Source organism: Balaenoptera borealis (genome assembly GCF_965194805.1).
Source record: "Balaenoptera borealis genome assembly, chromosome: 10".
In the NCBI taxonomy this organism is placed as follows: Eukaryota; Metazoa; Chordata; class Mammalia; order Artiodactyla; family Balaenopteridae; genus Balaenoptera; species Balaenoptera borealis.
In genome coordinates, this window is record NC_138874.1 from 76,750,144 (window position 1) to 76,768,914 (window position 18,771).

At 32.6% G+C, this 18,771-nt stretch overlaps 1 protein-coding gene across 7 annotated transcripts in view; it reads left to right on the forward strand.

Moving 5' to 3' along the window:
- The window catches only part of PCDH15 (protocadherin related 15), a 751,961-nt gene that overhangs the window by 429,795 nt on the left and 303,395 nt on the right, over positions 1–18,771 (forward strand). For all 7 annotated transcript variants that reach the window (XR_014230935.1, XM_082339387.1, XM_082339383.1 and 4 more), the window contains 2 exons: positions 8,655–8,861; positions 17,845–17,979. Coding sequence is in view for 6 of the 7 variants with exons in the window: in XM_082339387.1 (XP_082195513.1) it covers positions 8,655–8,861; positions 17,845–17,979 (342 nt within the window). In the remaining variant the exon portion in view is untranslated. The remainder of the gene's footprint in view (positions 1–8,654; positions 8,862–17,844; positions 17,980–18,771) is intronic.

The following is an 18,771-nucleotide window of genomic DNA, read 5'->3' on the forward strand; positions in this document are numbered from 1 at the left end:
GTGATGTGCTTGTTTTTGAAAGGAAGATTTTAGGGCTCTATCCACTGAATCAAGATGCCCATGTGATTTTCAGGGAACTTAAATTTGAGATATAACCATATTTTAAAATCACTTGGGAACTTGGTAAGGCAGTATAAAATTAAAATAGTAATTAAAGAAACAGACAAATAAGTAAATAAACACATGTCAGAGGTCCTGATTGAGCCTGCAGTTGTAGAAGTTTCCATAAAGATTAAATGAAGATTTTCCCTGTAGTACTTTTCCATCAGACACCAGAACTTTCGGTCTTATTTTCATTGGGGTATGGTGAAATGTGAGATAAAATTTATAGGTCCACATACACAAATGAATATTCCCTAGATCTTATAGATCTTAAAACCCTAACTTAGTCAACTAACCTAGTCAAAGACCTTACCAGTGTTTCCAGGTGGAGAACTGGATGGAAGGTTTTGTCAATATTCCCACTTCTTAGGTTTTCTTAGAAAACATGGAAGAATCTTTCATTTGAGAGCAACATAATCAGAAATATGTACATACATATGTGTGTGTGTGCATAGAATAATCCATAATTAAATTTCAATTAATTAAGAACAATGAAATGTCAAGAAGATTTGATCTTGACATATGAACAGTAACAGACTGAATTTATTATGTGCAGAATATTCACATTTATATACATGCCATCCTTTGTTATGCTACAATCATAAAACATTTTTAGTGGCACTCAACCTGCCCATTTGATAGTAGTATTATATGTAGCATCAATTACCAGAAGCTAGCTAAGTCTGCTACATGACACCAGTGTGTTTTTGGATATACAGTATTGTCATGGAGCCTTACTGGTCATCTTTGCTAACCAATAAGACTACAAAGAAAGATTTTCCAGAAATTCGAGTGTGGGCGTAGCTCAAGCATGAAGTAGCCAGACCCAGAAGGGTGTCTCTCAAAGTACTCACATTATAACCACCCAAGGAGTTTGATAAAAAGGGAGATTTCTTATCCCTGTCCAAGATATATGAATCAGAATCTTTGTGGGGAGGATGTGGGAATATGCTTTATAATAGGCTTTCCTGCTGAGTCTTATGTAAACTAAAGTTTGAGAACCACTGCTCTATCTGTTTGCCATAATTTTTGAAAGTTACCTGTCATTTGCTTCTGGTATATAGGGAAATGGCTTTGCCATTTGTTTTCCTTCCCTCCTCCTTTCATCCATACTTTGTTCCTTGTTTCTCTTCTCCCCTCCCCTCGCCTCCCCACCATCCCCCTTCCTTCCTAAGGTATGTGATGTTTGTAAAAATTGGTCAAACAGGTCCTAAGAACTAGAGATTAAAGACTATAGTTTAATAGGAGAGAGAGGCAAGAAAACTGGCAAATAACAAAGTGTGTTAATGCACTATAAGAGTGTACTCAGTCAGAACCTTGCTAAAGTAATCAATTTGCCTCAGTCTGACAAGAAAATGTGTCTAAGTCATGAGCTAAGTGAAAAACAAAGCAAATCAGAGCAAACATCTCTTTGTTTAAACCACTGCCCATTTTAAAAACCTCCCCATATCTAAAAATATATATCAGCTTATTTATATATGTATTATAGGTAAATGTTGATAAATTCTGGAAGACTGTAGATCACCTATTCACAACCCTCATTCCTATTAACAGGGAACCACAATTGGTGAGTGAGGAGGATAGGTTGTGGCCCTTTATATATCTTTATATGACTGGCAGGAATGCATATCAGTACCAATTATCTGTAGGTAAGCTTGGTTAGATATGAAAAACCTTTAAAATGCACAAATAAAGATGGCACTCACATAACTTAAGGTGTTCATGTTATACATTCACAAAAATTTATTTCTGCTTCATTTTAATGTCCAAGACAACCCCTCTGTAAATATCTATAAAATGGGGATTAAAATCATGGCACATTCATTTTATTTGTAGAAAATATTTATGTAAAGCAAAGATATACATAGCCTATTGAAATTGAAAATACACAAAATTCACAACAAACCTATTTTTGAATTCTTCCATATACCAGGAACTGACCAAACATTTAGCAATGTATGAAACAGACAAATTTACAGTGTTTACCCTCTCATAGAATTTAAAGGTCTAGAGAAGAATGATGCTCAGACATTTGTTGCAATAAAGGGTTAGGTTTACAGATGCATAGAGAAAGGACATTTTTTTTTTACATACAATATAATTCCATTTTTATTTTTAAATATAAATATAGGAAAAATGCAAAATTATCAGAATTATCAAGACTAAAGTATGGTTTTACCTTTTTAGTTGCAACATTTAATTTACATTTTAAAATAAAACTACAGTTAATTACATTAACATAAGACTTGTTTTTTCTTCTTAAGTTTGATGACATGAAATATTTCTTGGAGTATAAAATCCATTGATTATATATTATCAAATGAGAAGATGGAAACATAAATTATTAATTTTTAAAAAACTTTTAAATTTTTTCCCCATCTATCACTCCAAGCAGGAGATTTTCTTTAAACTATTTTTAATAACAATAATACAACTAACAGTTATTGAGCAAGACATTTTCTTGCAAGGCATTTTTGAATTAAGTATTTAAGTATTAAGTATTTTGAATATATTGTATCACACAATTGAATGCATTTGAATTGAATTTGAATGTATTGTTATCACACAATCAAGATGTCTTGTAAATTGTCATTTACTGTGATTAAGGGAGGGTAAGGGACTTAACAGGTGTTGTGAAGTTGGTTAGCTATCGACTGGGAGACAAATATCACTCTGCTAAGCCACCTTTTCATTACAGCATAATTTGCTTTTCCAGTAGTGTGTGACTTTCTTACCAAAAGAACATTTATTCATTCAGTACTTATTGACAGACTATTCAGTGTTAGCTACTACAATAAGCCTGGGAAGTCAACATTAACAGAATAGTCACACATCCATGATATCTAGAAAGTTATATTCTAGTGGAATAATTCTGACAATAAATTACAAGTATAATAAATAAACAGATTTTGAAATATTTTATCTGTTAAGTGCTATAAAAAAAGCAGATTACATTGTGAATTCCAGTGCTGGGGATATAATTTAAATGAGGTGGTCAATGTAGGTCATGTGGAAAAAGATATGTGATTCATGTGTACATTTGTGGGAATAGCATTTGAGGTAGAGGGAACAGCCAATGCAAAGTTTCTGAGGTAAGAATATGCCTGAATTTTAGTGGAGCAGCATATAGTATGGTCAGAGCATATTTAGTGAGAAGGAGAATATGATAAAAGCAATAAGAGGTCAGATCCCGTAGGCTTGAGTCAAATTGGAAATCATTGAGAGGTTTTAATGAGAGAAGTGACTTGATCTGACTAATATTTAACAAAATCACTGAGCTGCACATAAAAGAATGGGCTACTGGCAAGGGTAGAAGCTGATGGAGAAGTTTAAATCATCCAGGTGGCAGATGATGGTAGGTTGGCCCCTACCAGGGTGGTAACAGTGGAGGAGGTGAGAAGTAGTTAGATCCTGCATATATTTTGAAGTTATAGTCAATAAAGTTTCCTCATAGATTAGATGTGAAGTGTGAAAAGAACCAAGGAGTAAAGGTGACTCCAAGGTTCTTGGCCTGAGCGACTGGAAGAATGGAGCTGCTATTAAAGTGGAAAAGACTGTTTGTGGAGTAGGTTTGTGAGGTGGGAGATGAGAATTTCATTTTTTCAGCGGTTACATTTGAAATGTTTATTAGATATCAGGTATCTAATAAACATTATTTAATAGTTATTTTAAAATAATTATTACTGTAGTTACATAATAACTATAATAATTAGATAATAACTATCTTTATAGTTATTATTTAAGCAGAGTTATTACATATACAGTTGTGTATAGGTTCTGGACTTTCAGAGCTCCAAGCTGGAGATAGAAATTGGGAGTCATTATTTTACTGACATTTTTAAAAAGTTTTTATTGGAGTATAGTTGCTTTACAATGTTGTGTTAGTTTCTGCTGTACAGCAAAGTGAATCAGTTATACATACACATATATCCCCTCTTTTTTAGATTTCCTTCCCATTTAGGTCACCACAGAGCATTGAGTAGAGTTCCCTGTGCTATACAGTAGGTTCTCATTAGTTACCTATTTTATAAATAGTAGTGTATATATGTCAATTCTAATCTCCCAATTCATCCCACCCCCTCCCTTCCCCCCTTGGTATCCATAAGTTTGTCCTCTACATCTGTGTCTCCATTTCTGCTTTAAATATAAGTTCATCTGTACCATTTTTCCAGATTCCACATATGAGCGATGTTATACGATATTTGTTTTTCTATTCCTGACTTACTTCACTCTGTATGACAATCTCTAGGTCTATCCACATCTCTGCAAATGGCACTATTTCATTCCTTTTTATGGCTGAGTAATATTCCATTGTATATATGTACCACATCTTCATTGTCCATTCCTCTGTTGATGGACATTTAGGTTGCTTCCATGTCCTGGCTATTATAAATAGTGCTGCAATGAACACTGGGGTGCATATATCTTTTTGAATTATGGTTTTCTCCAGGTATATGCCCAGGAGTGGGATTGCTGGGTCATATGGTAGTTCTATTTTTAGTTTTTGAGGAACCTCCCTACTGTTCTCCATAGTGGCTGTACCAATTTACATTCCCACCAACAGTGTAGGAGGGTTCCCTTTTCTCCACATCCTCTCCAGCATTTATTGTTTGTAGATTTTTTAATGATGGCCATTCTGACCAGTGTGAGATGATACCTCACTGTAGTTTTGATTTGCATTTCTCTAATAATTAGTGATGTTGAGCATATTTTCAAGCATTTGTTGGCCATCTGTATGTCTTCTTTGGAGAAATGTCTATTTAGGGTTAGTTACTGAGATTTTTCAAACCATGAGATTAGACTAGATTAGCAAGGAAGTGAGTAAGAAGAAGAGAAGATGACTAAGACCTGACTCCAGGGCCACCCCAATTTTAAGTTGGAGAAGAAAGGAGAAACCAGAAAATGAGAATGAGAAGAAACGGATAATAGTATTGGAAGAAAACCAAGAGAGAGTGTTGTCTTGAAAGACTAGTGAATAATGTTTTAAATGCTGAAGGTAGGTTAAGTAAGATATGGATTAAAAATAAATATTGCTTTTAGCAATGTAGGAATTACTGGTAATTTTGACAAGAACAGCTGTATTTGAGTGGTGGGGGCAAAAGCCTAACTGAAGTGGGCTTAGGAAAAATTGGGAAGAATGAGTGTAGACAAAAGCAAACACAAAAATGTAAAAAGTGGACACTATAGATGCATAATAAATAATTCCTGACTTTCCAGGAAAAAAGTTATTTATTTCTTCTTTCGTAGAATGTATTTAAGTGTCTTGATAATCTTTCCTATTTTCTTTTTTTCCCCTAAATTGTTGTATCTCCTTTAAAGGGTTCATACTAGAGATCATGGAATTTGTTACATTGCTTGCCACAAGCCAGCAGGACAAAAGTTAGTCTGTATTCTCCATCCTCTGGTGCAAGGAGCTAAGAGGTTATAAATATTTGCTTGTCTTAATATTGAAAATGGAGTAGCTTGTTTCTTTTAATGTTTTGCTCTCCAAAGTAACTAAATAGTATATTTTGTATACTTCTCCTGTTTTGGCTTTAGTTTTACTTTGGTCTCATTACTGAAAATGGGACTCATGCCCAGAAATTCTCCAAGCAAAACCTGGCTTTTAAATATAATGTTTAATTTTAAGTACAGACTTTGTAGATATAAATAAGGTTGTCTTATAGGATTAGATGATTTTTTAAATACTACCTTGTTTCACTTGACCTGCTTTTTTATGCTCCTCATCTCATTTACTAGCGACTACAGGGGAACAGAATAAGTAAGACTTTTGAGAATTCCTATTTATATTATACAGAAGAGAGGATTGGATGATAGGTTTCGTGCATGAACCTTCTAAAGAGAAAAGCATGATAATTTGTTTTAAGTGACATATTTTATCTCTAATTCAACCTGGAATATCTACTTTACTAATTTTCTTTCCTGCCACTAATTTTTCCCATCAATCTTATATTTGGATGTTCATTTGCATTCTCTAAATTAGAGAATCATGTGGTGAATTTCCCTGTGTAGGCTCTCATAAATCAGGAGACCTGAGTCTGGGCCCTACTCTGTCTGTGACTTACATGTGGTGTGGCCTTAAACATAAAACTGACGTTTCTATTTTTGCATCAACACAAAAGTATATGTTTTCATATTTAGAGGGGCAAAATAGCATAGAGATTAAGAATGTGGACTTTGGGGACAGATACGTGGTTAGCACATACAAAACACCCCAAAGAGGACAAAATATGTAGTAGCAATCCAAAAATATTACTCATATTAACAACAAACTAATGTTAGGGAAATAATAGAGTCTTTACATGTTATTTTTAAAGATATGGGCAAATAACTGTTTCCATAGATCTAATTTGAGTTTTCTTTCTCTTTTTGTTGGATCACTTTGTTTCCATCATGCAAATAATACGTGTTTTCCTGGCTTCCCAGCTTGCAGTAAAAATTAACATATGAGCTGAATGTAAAATAAAAGCTTCTTTCATTGTTACACAATTTGCTTTTTGTTTTCCTCTCACCATCCATAAATTGCGTGTGTTTATTGGAGGAAGGGGACAAATGATAAAATCTGTGACTTTTCATAGCATTATTAGTATGTCCAGGACATAACATAATGACTTTCAGAACAATTAGATACAAAATAAAGGGAGAGAGAAAAAGTTCTGTTCAAAATGACTAGCATGTGTGAACTGTTCCTGATTCAATTAGATCCAGGTCATTGGGCTGGAACCCATTATGGACCAATTAGTTTCCTACAGTGAAAGATGATGTTTTCTAGTCGTGGACTGTACCTTTTCCCCTGGTCAACTGTGTCCAGAAAGCCTGCTGTATGTCACAGAGGGGACTCCTAGAAGCACATCCATGTCTCAGCACAAATTAATCACAACCACTGGATACAGAAACAGCTTATCCATGCTGATGGTCAGGAGCACATATGGTTATGAGTGAAGGATACAAAGTTACAGAAAAGGCTACACATTATTCCAGGACTATCGTCTTTAACGCAGAGCAGGGGCTCATAAACATTTTGTACCATTAACCACTCTAGCAGTCTGTTCTCAGATGAAAATTTAAATGCATAAAATAAACTATATAACGTTATAAAGGAAATCTAATATATTGAAATAGAGTTATCAAAATATTTAAAAAACAAAGATAAGTAGTTTTTTTCTAAACAATGCTTTATATAATATTATTTAACAATGGGTTTATTAATTACCATAATTACAATGCAGTAATCAGCATAAATTATATTTCAAATTTTTTTTTAATATTACTAATAACATGAAGTGATTTTTCTTGGTGCAAACTCACTGGTTCTGCCAAACATTACTGTGATTTGTCACATACACTCTCAGTTGATAGAAACACTAAAAATTACAACTAGAAAAAAGTGAAAAATTATCTTCCAGAAGCCCAATAATGAACAATCAGAGATATCTATCTGAACTGCTTGTAAACCTTCATGGCCAAATGTCACTGCTTCATGTAGGAAAGCACTCCAGGATTTAAAATAAAATATTTAACTTTTAGTTGATTTCAAAATACAACTATTGCAGCAATGGGGGAACATATCAATAAAAAAAATGACAGATTTTGAATCTATTTATATATATATATATATATATATACACTATTGAATTATGTTAATGATTTCTTCTAAAGTTTGGAAGAGATTTTCTAGAAATCAGTTGTGATAAAATCTTCCCTTAAATAAAATTTTTGAATTGCTATACAGTAAGATGCATTTTTTCAAAAACAGAAAGTCAAGAGTTGGTGTTAAGGGTTGGTGTTCACCCATTCATAGCATGACCATGTGGAGATTTCCTAAGAAAATTTATTGGAAATATAAATTGTCATCAAATTTTTAAACTGAATAGGAGGAAAAAAACAAGAAAACAAACATACTCCTAATACAGGAATATTAATTTTACTTGAATAACATATTTATGGTTAAATAATGTTTACATTTCCATTTCTACTAAAAATAATTTATTGAAATTTTCTCTGTCCCATATAAGATTCTTTAGAGGACTTTTTGTGGGCAACAAGTGTAGCTTTAATCTATTAATTATATGTAGAATTATGAATTATTTGGGGATTTAATTACTACTGTGGAACAAGAAGACGTGGAAGAGGCAAAAATAAACACAATGCGTTATTTGAGTTATGAATATTTGTCTCTGTCTTTTATTTAAATATTTTATCAGCAATTCACTCAAATATCTTCGCTTCTCAATTTTCTATCTAAATGTATTTAAGTGCTGTTATTTCTTCTAATAATATGCCATGACAGATACAAAAGTTTATTGCAATGATTTGTTTTTTTTTTTTTTTTTTTGAAATATACACTGGGTTTGAGCACAGGAAAGAAAAATTGATGAAGCCTCTCTGGACTTTTATTTCCTCATGTTTTCTAAGGGTCCTTTACTTTAAAGTAGTTCTTCTTTCTGTAATGATACCAGATTAAAAGAGAATTCCTACATGTAGTATGAAAAATAGCACCCCAAAAGGATTCCATAACATACAATGTTTTAATCTTTTATATTCTTTTTTAGGCTGAACAGGACAATGGTCATCCTCTTCCTGCTTTTGCCAGTCTGCATATTGAAATACTGGATGAAAACAATCAGAGCCCATATTTCACAATGCCCAGTTATCAAGGCTATATTCTGGAATCTGCCCCAGTTGGAGCAACTATTTCTGACAGTGTGAATTTGGCCACCCCTCTAAGAATTGTAGCTCTGGACAAGGATATAGAAGATGTAAGTTAAATATAATATTTGTTCTTATTTTGCTAACACATCTCTTGTTATATTTATGCCAGTGGGAGATATTACAAAGACATGGTTGCATGAGCTATAGAATAGAGAAAAAAATCAGTATAAATGAGAGTCTTAGGGTTGTAATTTAATTCCATATCAAGGTTATTATAAGAAAAAGTAAATTTGAATTCAGCAACTGTTCATTTTCAGTTTACAGATATTCAGTATAAGGAAGAAAATGAATGTTTCACTTGCAGTTTGCTAAAGTACGAGGGCAGTCTTTTTAATTAACATTGGCTTTAAACTATGTAATACTAATAGGAAAGAATAATGGCATTACACAATAAGTATAAAAAATCATGAAGGTAGCACTGGAGTGTGATTTGGGGGACTTTTCTGACATTATGTTATTAAAGAACACACATTTTGGGGCAGCTGACCCGCTCACACTTTTGCCAGTGGCTGTGTTGATGCTAACACTCTTCCACTCCACGCATCATTGTCCTCTGATTTTCTGGTACTGATACTCACTAAAGGAGTGGGAAATTGTCCAGATTGGGCAGATCAGAGTATTTTACCTCCTTAGCTAGAGTGATTGCTGCAAAGAGTAGACAGAAAATTTTTACCAGTCCAGTCAAAGTCCTCCCAGGAATTGAATGGAAAACAAAATTGGAGCTGGAAGACTTTGGCATCATGTATTAAAGAAGTGGAAATGAATCTGAAGCCATTGTAACCAAGTTTGCTGACATCATAGAGAAAGCCCATTGTCATTGGGAGAGAATGAAGCCTGACAGAGACATACAGAAAGGAGTCCTACTGAGTCCCAATTTTTTAGGCTGTAATATCCCCAGATCTATATTAATCCCTAAAGATTTTCATTTTAGTCTCTGACCTACCACGGTATTTCCCCAAATATCTTTTTTTGTTTTAACATACATTAAGTATGATTTCTGTCACTTGCAACTTACGAAGTCCTGACCCAGAAGTGTCTCCCATTTCGATAGCATCTGATAAAACTTTGTGATCGTGGAAATATTCTGTAGCTGTTCTGTCCAACACGGTAGCCACTCACCCTGTGTGGCTATGGAGCATTTGAAATGTAACTAGACTGAAAACATAATTTTAACATTTTGTTTAATTTGAATTATTTTAAATGTGAATAGTCACATGTCACTAATTAGACAGCACAGCTCAGAACATCCCCCAAAATCTCATTACATGGAATTTTGTCATCAGTTTAGTAAATTACATGGGCACTTCCAGATTTTTTTTTTTTTTCTTTCTAGAAAAATTTTGTAACCCTTAGCAGAGGCTGTGATAACTCTTGTGTGCACTCCACTTCTTCTCACTAGGTGTTTTATTTTACTCTTTATATCTTTCTCTGCTTTCTTTTTTTTTCCTCATCCTACCTTTTTTGCCCTTCTTAGTCTCTCCCATTTTCTTTCATCATGTGTTTTAACAATAGCTAACTCACACTGAGTTCTTAATACCTGCCAGATAATATAGTAAATGCTTTATCTTGCATTAATTTCCTTAAATTTCACAGCAAACATAATAGATGCAATTTTGCATATTGCACAAAGGGAAATTTAAATGCAATTTAAGTGCCTTAAATTTGAAGCAATTTTAAATGCCTTACTCTGATCACAGAATTAGTAAATGGTGGAGTTAGACCTTGAGCCAAGGTCTAATGGAAATAAAATCATTGATTTTAATCACTAGTCTAGATAGCCCCTTTCTATTTTATACAGTCTGACTATAGTCTGATTATGATATCAGCTGTTAATGCTATAGACTTTCTTCCTAGAAAAGTGCATATACATACACAATTTCACATCCCACATCACAGAGTGTTTAGGGATTTCCTGAAGTTTAATGTGTTTCATGAGTCACAGGTCATTTAGTGAATACTCACTAGAAAATTCACAGAACCACCTTAAGAAGTTTTATCCTGGCTAAGCTAATATATTTTGTAGGCCCAGTTATGTCCCACATATTTTGGTGTGGATTTTATTTCATGTTTTTAATTTAAATGCATAATCATATTTTAAGCAGTGACTAGTCAGTTTGGAAATTTCTAATAGTTTAAGTCACACCTTCATGAACACAGTGGTTGGCACAAGCTAAATCCTAAAAAAAAAAATGTAGTTTTAGTTTTTCCCTAATGGCAAAATTTATGTATTTGTACTTTCTTGGTGCATTTATATTGTTTAGTGGTTGCATACTAAGCCCTATGTTTGCTTGCATACATTCTTACTTTTCTGGATTGTCATTCACTTTAAAATTACAAATGTTAAAATTGCATCCTAAGGGACTTTGTAAAGGATAGTGGGACTTCAGGGTATTACTGAGTTAGGGTGGAGAGAGCTCCTGGGTCTGAAACCTTTGGAAAACACTACTTAGAATTCTGCTCTTGAAGATTTACAGTTCAGTTAGCCTATTAAATACTCTAAATGTTTCCAAGGGATGGGACAGCACATTGTGGTTCTTAAGAGTTTGTGCTTTGGAGTTAGCTTACCTGGGCTTGACTGTTGGTTCTACCCTGTGATAGCTGCATAGCACTGTGAGCCTTATATTTACCAGTTGCAGCCTTTTGTTCAAATGCCAGTGACCCAAAAAGATATATGGTAGCAATCACTTCCACCTTGGCCTGCTCCTTCACTTGGGGCTGGTGGGGATGGGGAGGGAGAGAAAATTTCACTTAGATAAAGCCATGTGCGTGGAGAGTGGCATAATTACTATGTTTTATAGAAATGTCAAGTGATTAAACAATGTCTATCTGGCCATTTGTTTATTATTTAGGTCCATCCTCTTTCTAAAATCATCTGCAGTGAGTGATTGTCATTAGGTGCCTAGAAACTGAACAAGTATATCTAATCCCTAGTGGCAAATTTTTCTAAAATATCATATACAACTTCGATATATCTATACTTTAAATAAGTCCATAGAATGTTAAACATCATTTAATCCAACTTCCTATACTATGTGAAATGTTATATTAAAATCCATTCTTCAGGAATTGATGTTACGCTTCATTGTGCCGCTCAAGCCTGAAACCTAAGAGGCATCCTTGATTTTTTTGTTTACTCAAGACAATTAAGAAATCTTTAAATTCTTCCTGTTTTGTACTCTGAATATTTCTTGACTCTCTTTTTCTCTCTCCACTCTTACAACCTATTTGTCTTTTATTAAAATTGCCTCCTAATCTTCTTGCTCCCATTTTTTTTTCTTACTCAAAACCATCTTTCACTCAGCCACTAGAGTGCTTTATTCAAAGCTCAAATCTTACTATATCACACTTCTACCTAATATACTTTCATGACTTGCTGCAGAAGAAATTTCAAGCCTATGTGCATGGTTTTCTGCTACTTGATACCTGAACATTTATGCAGCCCCGTTTTCTGAAAATTTCTGCTTCACCTATTAAATTTAGCAACTACTTGTAGTTTCATGCGTTACACCAAACTACTGCTTATCTAATTACCTTTGTTTGTTACATTTTCTTTTTTGAAATCTTTCTTCTTCCATTACATGAACTGGCTTGAATAACATGCTCAGTGTTTGGAATTCAGCTCAGGCATACCCTCATTTAAGAATCTTTTCTAGATTACGCATTCTCTCAGTTGAGTTGCATGTCTCTTTTTGGTGAATTTCTCTAAAGTTATATTTACATCATTGTGTGTGTCTTTCTCCCTCAGTGAATTTAAATCCCTTGAGGATAGGTCCTAGATCTTAATAACTTTTGTATCATGAAGATCTAATACAGTTCCCAGAACTTAGTATGTTCTAGTAATTGTTTAATAAACTAATAAGTTCAGGCACAAGTAAAGGAATGAGAATATCTGGCATATGTATCAACAGTTCTAATGGTATTGAATTAACTGTTTCACAATATGGCCCATTCCGTGGTTGGAGAACTAATTACTAGAAAGCTCTTCTTCACATTAAGTTGAAACCAGCATTCTTGTAACTCAACCATTATTCTTTATATCTTCCATTTGCCAGTATACAGAATAAATCTTTAGATTAGTCATTGATGTGTTTGAAGATGAATTTATGTCCTTCTGAATCATATTTTTTTTCCAGGCCAAGTGCTCTTTACTTCTCAAAAGTAAAATATGTTCATTGCTAGGTTATTTTAAGATCTGTATTAACAAAAGAAAACTTCAAGGCCCTTTTAGTTTGCAGGCAAGAATTATACTACATGGTAAATTCTAGTAGTTTTTGAATGTCAGAATTAGTGAAATTAATCAGCATAAGGATAAAGGATTTAAGAATAAGGACAAAGACACATCACCTCATACAGGTATTACCAACAGAAACGGAGATAAAGCATCAGGCATGAAAAGAGAAGTAGTCATTCCAGGAGTTGGTTTTCTTGCGCACAGCTAAGCCACAGGGCAGATGCCAAGAAGGGGACAGACTTGGATCTGTTTATCCAAAAATGAAGTTGTTTTCTTCCTTCAATTCAGTAGAAAGTAAGACAAAGTTTTAGGAACTAGTAGCAGAGATTGGTGATTTGCGGTGTTATTAGCAGTTTAGAATTTGAGTCAGAAGGAATATTAAGGGTCGCAGTAAAACTGAAAAAGAAAGTAGACAAAAATATTTGTACTAATGTTCCTTCCTATAGATATATAGATATTAATATATATTTATACATGCATATGTAATATATATATGAATCATATTTATAATTTTTTTCAACCATTCTTACTTCACAGTTTCATAATAGTCCAGAATATACATAGAGCAGGTAATGCAAAAGAGGCTTCTCTGAAACCACCAGGTTTTCAGTGGCAGAACCACTAAAAGTTGCTTATCGAATTCTAGTTATAAAAAAATAACAGGGAATAATAATCAACAGAGGTTATTCATTTGGCTTGCAGAAAGGCAATGATACACTTATAATTCCAAGTCAGTTTGCATCCCTATATAGTGCTATGTTTCAAAATAAAGGTATCCTTGAAATTTAATACAATACACTTGTAAAGGTATAATGTACTTATATGCTTTATAAATATTGTTATACTATCATATATATGCTATGATGTGTCAAAATACTAAGAAAAAAATACACCTTCGAAAAAGTTGTTAGTTTAAATGAACTGGAAAAGGTTTTTGTTTGTTTGTTTTGTGGTTCATTGGTGTTTTACTAGTGTACACTTGTACGCCATATATATATTTGTGGTCATTTATATTTACATTTTTTAATTTAACATTTAATTTGCATATAGGTTCCACCTGGTGGAGTTCCTGTAGGTACTAGGTGTTAATTTTGTGTTTGCTCTTTTGTTAATTGCTGTGGTTCATTTCCTTGTTCTTTTTCCTTTCTACTAAAAAAAAAAAAATAGGCAATTACTTCATTATCACTTATAAAGACCTAAAACTATTAAAATATATATGTAATTTAAATTTATTACATCATATTATTGGTTATAGTAGTATGAAATTGTGGAGAATCCAAACTGCATGTGAACTTAAACATTATTTAATTATTAATTTTTTTAGCCCATGAAGCATTAATAATTCATCATTGCATTCTTTTAGAAAAATTCTAATCTTAGGGTCGAAGCCTTTTGAACAAGGTACTTCAGAGAACTACTGTCAGCTAATTCAAATTGGCAGATGAGATTAATTTTTTTGTCATTTTCTTGTTATGCTTTGTAATTTATATTTATGCGCATAAGTATGCATATGTATGTATGTGCACATATACTTTTCTGTGTTGTATGTGCATATATATGAGGATGCATATAATCTTGTGTGTGTATGTGTGATGTCATCTTTTGAGTCTCATTGGAAACCCAAAATTGGTTTTAAATCCAATAGACTGTCATATTTGAATATACTTCTTCTATATGATGAGATTTTTAAATTTTACATTCATGTGTTAGTTTACCTTTGTGTTTGTATATGTATTTACTTGTGCATTCACTTTATTTGTGCTGTGAATAAATATCAGAGTTTGTTTTACACTCCCAGAAAATAATACACAAATTAACAAAGTAATATATTTTGCTTTTGGTATATACTGAATGTATACTTTAGAGTAAAATAATATTTCCTTATGTTGGGGAAAAAGATTGTTATATTAATCAGCCCTCTGCGTATATTTTGATTTAGAAAACTAATATTTATTTAAAATAAATTTATAGACACAGGGACTACATAAAATATACTGTCCCTATCGGAATAATAAGCCAGAGCATTATCTTCCATTTACACTCATAGTACACCACACCTGAAACTAGTATTATCCTTACAAATGAATCTAAGGTATTAAACTTTGAGTGATAACCGGCTGAACATTTCCAAATCTGCCTTCTTAAATTCTTATACTTAAATACCCAGACATTTACGAATAGCATCTATGCATGCTATATACATATATAAATTTTAGAAGGTTATTATTTTAAGTATTAGTAAACTTCAAAAGTTATATTTTAATCAGAATTTAACTGTGCAAGGCAGATTGGAATAAGCTGTAAGATGCCATGTACAATACTAACATTATGCATTATGTTTTTTTTTTTTACATAAAACAGCCTGCAGTTCTGGGCTGTTATTTTAGTCCCTAACTAGTTTTTATAAAAGGACTTGAAATGGAGACAATTAAATTATCAAAAGGACTTTAGTGTTTCTGGTTATCAAATATGAGAGAGCCTGTTTATGAAGTCCTGGTGTGTATATCATCTTTGAATGGGAATCGCTTGGCAATGAAAATCTTGTCGCTTTCATAAATTTGTGAAATAGTGTGGTTTGTGACACAATCATACTACAGTCACATATACATACATTGGTTTACAACCCAACACTCATTACAGTATTGCACTATCTCAGTACCTGACATTAAAAAAATGCTTAAAACGTGGTGAGTATATGAATGAATATATCTAACAAATTTACTAACAGAAGCTACAGTTGAAAGGAAGAAGAGAAATTGAGAGAGGATTAGTCATAAAGGAAGTAGAGAATGACTGAAGGATTTGAACAAAAGGAAAGAAGTAACTATTTGGCAAGCAAATCACATAGCAAAACTTGCTCAGCTTGGATTACTCGTAGTGTAACTATATGAGTAAAAGAAGCTGTGTTTGTTGGCACCATTGTTGGTACATTCAGAGAACAGAAAAAAATATATGAATTTAAAAGCCTAGTGATTTTACCTTGATAGGTAAAATCAAGGATAAACACTAAAAAGGCAGACGCTCATATTTATTTAGGTTTTTAAAAATTAATTGAAACTGTATGCTAACATTTGTGATCATTTAAAAATAATAATTGAATTAGATTACAATTGGCTCTAAAGTATAACAAAATAAGAATCCCAAAAATATGGTTTAAAAATATGTTTTAATGTGTATTTTATAATTTACTTTTTAAAAGAATTTAACTTTTTATTAACTAACATATTTGATTAACCAAAATACCCCACTTCCTAGCCATGCTGAGAAACTGGGATCATGACACTGAAATGTAAACAGCTGAATGCCCATTGGAAAATATCAATGTGAAGCCTCTTGATTTTTTTACAACTCTTAACAACTTTGATTATTTTATAATAAGTGGACCAATGGAAATTATTATCTATAGTATTAATTTTTTTAGTGTTCTGAGATAAATGTAGCATATTGACCTTACATCAAAATCATGGACAAGGAAGCTGCCATGATATAGCTAAATAATATCTCCTAATAAGATATTGCAAATACAGAACTTGTGTCAGGTTCAAATGAAAGCATTCATTCCAAGGTTATTTGAAGTATACACATATTGAAACTTTAGATAGATGTAAAGTATCTTGTGGATCAAATCATGCCAACCTTTTAATATAGTAGCGTGCATTTCAACTTTCTCACTTCTACATAGAAATTTTTTAAATATGAGTTCTAATTTTCTTTTTGTTTTAATCGACAACGTGTTTAACAATTCCTGGCTCTCTACTCCGCCCTCAGCCTTTGGTATCAAACTTAGAAATCTGTGATATTAAATCACATTTCACACCATAATATTTTAAAAGTTGCCATAATCTGTAAAACACCTTACCTCGCTGTATCATCCCTGTTCCTATTTTTTCACAGCCTTCCTGGTAGTCCACTCTCTCTCAACATTCCCATTTTACTTGCTGCACCTTCCTTGCTATTCCACTATGCAAACGCCAATCCAAGCCTTCCCATTTTATGTCTTTGTTCTTTCTCTGAATTGCAGAGATTAATACCTTATCTTTCAGAGATGGCAATAAGATTGTGAAGGATTTCCAAGGCCTAGTTAATTACCTGTGTTTTGAACATTTGCAATCACTTCCTTTTTATGTATATATCATTTTTTTCTAAACCCTTTTTTCAGACACATGTGTCAATTCATATATTTTGAATCTAATCATCTGAAATGTTTTAATTAAAATAATATTATGTTTCCCCTTGGAGAATCTTTACAACATTAAAATAAGAAAGAGCAAGCACAATATTTATAGGTAATGAATTATACATAACCAATTTTATTTGTATTTTACATTAAACATGAGAATAGGATAATAATATGCATGTGTGCAGTTTATTACTACAAATGAAGTAATTGTAAAATTCTACAGCTAAAATTCTTGGCTCCAATTTCCTTTTCTTGCATTTATTTCTTATTTCTCAAGTCCAATGAAGTTCTGGAAAATATTGATATTAAATAATCAATAAGAATATATTCAAATGGACTGTTTTCTATCTTATTCTTCTTCCTACTATTTTTCCTTTTATTCACATTAATTATACTAGTACTTATTTAAGTATTTTATTTTCCACAAAGTGAGTAATTGTCTTTGGATAGTTTTGTGCAATTATGAGTAAATTTCTAGTTAACTCTTTCTTTTCTTTAGAAATTCTTAATACAGTTATGTATTTTTGTAATAAATTTTAAAAATTAATTTCCAGGTAATGAACTAATAAATGCATTGTTTATTAACATTATAAATAATGGCATTTTTTTTTTTTTAAAGACGAAAGACCCAGAGCTTCACCTTTTTCTGAATGATTATACTTCAGTCTTCACTGTCACGCAGACTGGAATCACTCGCTACCTCACCTTACTTCAACCAGTGGACAGGGAAGAACAGCAAACTTACACCTTTTCGGTAAAGAGATTTCATATATATGTATGTAAATATATATACATATATATGTATGCAAGAGAAAGAGGTGCCTGTTTAAAACTGAAAAGATCAATTATTTGAAAGGAAAAATGCAATATTTTCAAGTAATAACATAGAGAATATAAATAATAAAAAATTCTTCACATGTATTTCTCTTTTTTCTGTTTATAAGTTTGTGTAGTTTATTACCATTCTTTCCAACAGAAGAAAGACAAAATTTGAAATGAAAACAAGAAAATGGGAATCTCACTCTTCACCATACACTCATGATTGACTTAAATTGAGATATTATAAAGTAGAATCAACAAAATAAAAAAATTATTTTCTAACATTTATTTATTGTTATTGCATTTTTAACTTTGTCATAGGGTTAGGCCAGTGGTTCTCACTGGGGATGATTCCTGCACCCACCACCCTCCCCATCCTGCCCTTCCCCAGGACCCATTTGCAATTTCTGGAAACAATTTTGAGTGTTACTCTTATGAAGAGGTGCTATTGGCATCTGGTGGGTAGACACTGAAGATGCTGATAAACCTTTTATAATACACAGGACAGCCTCCCACAACAAGAATTTGTAGGTTAGGTTAGTGAAGAGAGAGAGAGAGAGAAAAGTTGACAGCTGAATAGAGGTAAAAAGGAAGTTCTATTCATTATCCACATTTCTGAGCTAGATTTTATTCAAATATAGGAGGGAAATGAGCTGATAGAAAAGTGTAGGTAATGGAATTTATATAAGGAGTTTTTTTTTTCTGGAAAAGCTTACACAGCAAACTC